General features: G+C 44.9%; 1 protein-coding gene across 1 annotated transcript; it reads right to left on the bottom strand.

Annotated features, from left to right (window-relative positions):
- Window positions 1-2,189: 2,189 nt before the first annotated feature.
- POSPLADRAFT_1137561 (hypothetical protein) lies at window positions 2,190-2,668 on the bottom strand (the record flags this gene model as incomplete). The annotated part of the gene is made up of 2 exons (XM_024484801.1): window positions 2,190-2,552; window positions 2,603-2,668. Coding segments are annotated over 2 exons (429 nt in total), but the record flags the coding sequence as incomplete, so codon positions are not given.
- Window positions 2,669-2,681: the final 13 nt, after the last annotated feature.

Genomic DNA, 2,681 nt, shown 5'->3' with positions numbered 1-2,681 from the left:
GGGTGACGAATTGCCCGCACAGTCTTGGTAGTTTCTGGCAAATGCTAGCATAGAAGGGTGGATTTGCACCCTAGGGGCCTGGCCGGCTTGAGAAGTGTCCAAGGTGCTGGTATTGGTTGCGTTGTGCAGCACGCCGTGGATGTTCCCAATGGTATAGTACACTACCAATCACCAACGATGGCTCATTCGCCACAGAACCCTAATGCCGTCCGGCAGCAGAATACCAGCTGTGGCTTTCCGCTCGCCAGGCGGCATGCTGCCCTCAAGCGGATCGCGGAACCTAGCTATATAACAACATCCCGAGGGCCCCCTCGGGCACTTTTGTCCCGAGGGGGCCCTCGGGACAACACCTTTTTCTGATTTCAAATGATTCAATTTCGTCAAATCTCCTTGTGCTCATATCTTCTCCTCGTCATTGCCTCTTGCTCATTGTCGCCACCAACATTTTCACGATATTATCAATGATACTCTCAAAACTTGTCACATGCCTCTTCCCTCCATCACCATTGTCTTCTCATCGTCAATGTTCTCTTCCACCCATCTCGTCAATGTTCTCTTCCACCCGTCTCGTCAATGTTTTCTTCCATCTGCCTCGTCAATGTTTGCTTCCACTCATCATCATCAACATGTTCTTCCATCACCATCAACAAGTCATCGCCGTATACATCATCACTGTACACATACTCCACACCACCCTCATCCGTATTTGTGTCTTCATTGTCATTGGTTTCATAACTTCCTTTTATGCTGCCCATCCCTGTTGTCTCCACTGACACCATTGTCGAAGATGATTTCGGTACCACTTTCTGGAGTATCATTCATCGCCCATATCGTCAACTCATCCGGTTTCATCATATGAACCGGCTGGATATTGTATGTACTTCACGTTAATACACGGTTTCACATTCTTTTCTAAGGTTAGATCATGCTCATAAGGTTACACAGTTCCAATGGACTCCTGCTGCTCAATTACTTGTGCCAATTTCCGCTTTTTTGATTACATAAGTTGTGTTTGTGCATATATTGTCTGCTTACAAATCATTCCCCATTGGTCTATCAAATGATCAGATCTAGTCTGCCCTAAACTACCCTGGTATATATATACCTTCACCTTTGCTTCCATTCCCATTTCTTCTTCCATCCTTAATTTGTAAGTGGCATTTGTTTACTGTTCTTTCATACAATACTGACATTCATACAGTCTCTACTCACAACTCAACACACTCCTTTATACACATAAAGTGCTTACTTATCTGGTTTGTGTTATTCCACTGCTTATTAAGCTTGTTATCTGATGCTCTCCACACAGCCCAATTCATTGTCATGGCCAATATCCCACTGTCTCTAACCCTTGTTGATGCCCTTCAGCAGGTACTTGACCGCCATCGGGCTCATGTAACGGCCAGTGCTTCTGCACGCCTTCTTACACAATCACTCCCTGTCGATGCTCAATCGGTGTCTGCTATCAAGCTACCTAATCTACACAACAATCATGGTCCTTCTCACACTATTGTCTCTGCCCCTGTTGCATCGTCTTCCCATATTCGTTCCACTAATACTCACCTTAAGCACCGTGTTACTATAAGTGATCATATCCAGCCCCGTAAGCGCTATGTGCGATCCAATGCACACTCTGTCATTATCCGACCCGTCCACAACCTTCGTTACAGTAAACTTCGTCCTGCTCATGTGCTAACTACTCCGACCCATGTTCCACAGCAGGTTACAGCACAGAAGTCTCCCAAGAAATAGTATCTTACTTACCTACACTCTGCATATTATACATATCTTAGTCACCTATAATCAAGTACATTCCTTTTAATCTGATCTATATTGGAGCAACAGGCGAACAGATCAGTGACGCAATTGTCCCGTATGGGCATCACTTTGCCCGTGGACAAACATGCCCACCGCACCATTGCACCGGCATTTTAATGCATGCTTGCCATCTGTTTTTCTGTTGCTCCAACAGCCCAGTTATATACGACTTCCTCTTTTCTTGGTATTGTTTCACACAGATCGACACATTAATGTTATATATATAGAAGAAAGTATTAAAGCTCATTACAAGTGAATCCCTATTTCCTAACACACTGGCAACCACATATCAGCAGACTTGAAACATCCATATCACATATCATCAATAGGTGTAAAGCTTGCCTAAGATTTATTAATCAAGTCAGTCAGATTCAAATGAGTTGAATTGAATCACTTACAAAGTTTTTCTTCCCTAGGATTCTGTGAGCTTTGGCAAGGCATGCGTGCAGAGAGACAACGTCAGACCGCGTCTGCTTGCTTATCCGCCGCCGCTCAGCCTTGCTTGCTCTACGTGCAATCTCTGCTGCTGACCCAAGAGCAGGAGGAGCAGCACCAGGAACAGCTGCCTCAATAGCAGCAGTGACCACATTCTGCTGGGTGACAGGAAGTTGAGCAAACCCCCCTAAAGCTGACACATGAATAGTGCCAGCATTGTCAACACGCTGATGGAAGAACAATTGACCTGGCTTCAAGCAGTCCCAGTGGGACCACTTCTGCCGGTCAGTTGTCTTTCTCTATAAATTGATCAGATTTATATCAAGTCAGAACATAAGGAAAGACTCACCCCAACATTAAAGGAAGCTACTGTGAGACAATGAGCAAGATCCCTCGCTGCAATAAGCCTATTTCTTCCTATAATATTG

The sequence above is a fragment of the Postia placenta genome, assembly GCF_002117355.1.
Source record: "Postia placenta MAD-698-R-SB12 unplaced genomic scaffold POSPLAscaffold_4, whole genome shotgun sequence".
Classification (NCBI taxonomy): Eukaryota; Fungi; Basidiomycota; class Agaricomycetes; order Polyporales; family Adustoporiaceae; genus Rhodonia; species Rhodonia placenta.
The sequence above is the reverse complement of the archived record's forward strand: the minus strand, read 5'-3'. Positions and strand labels throughout refer to the sequence as shown.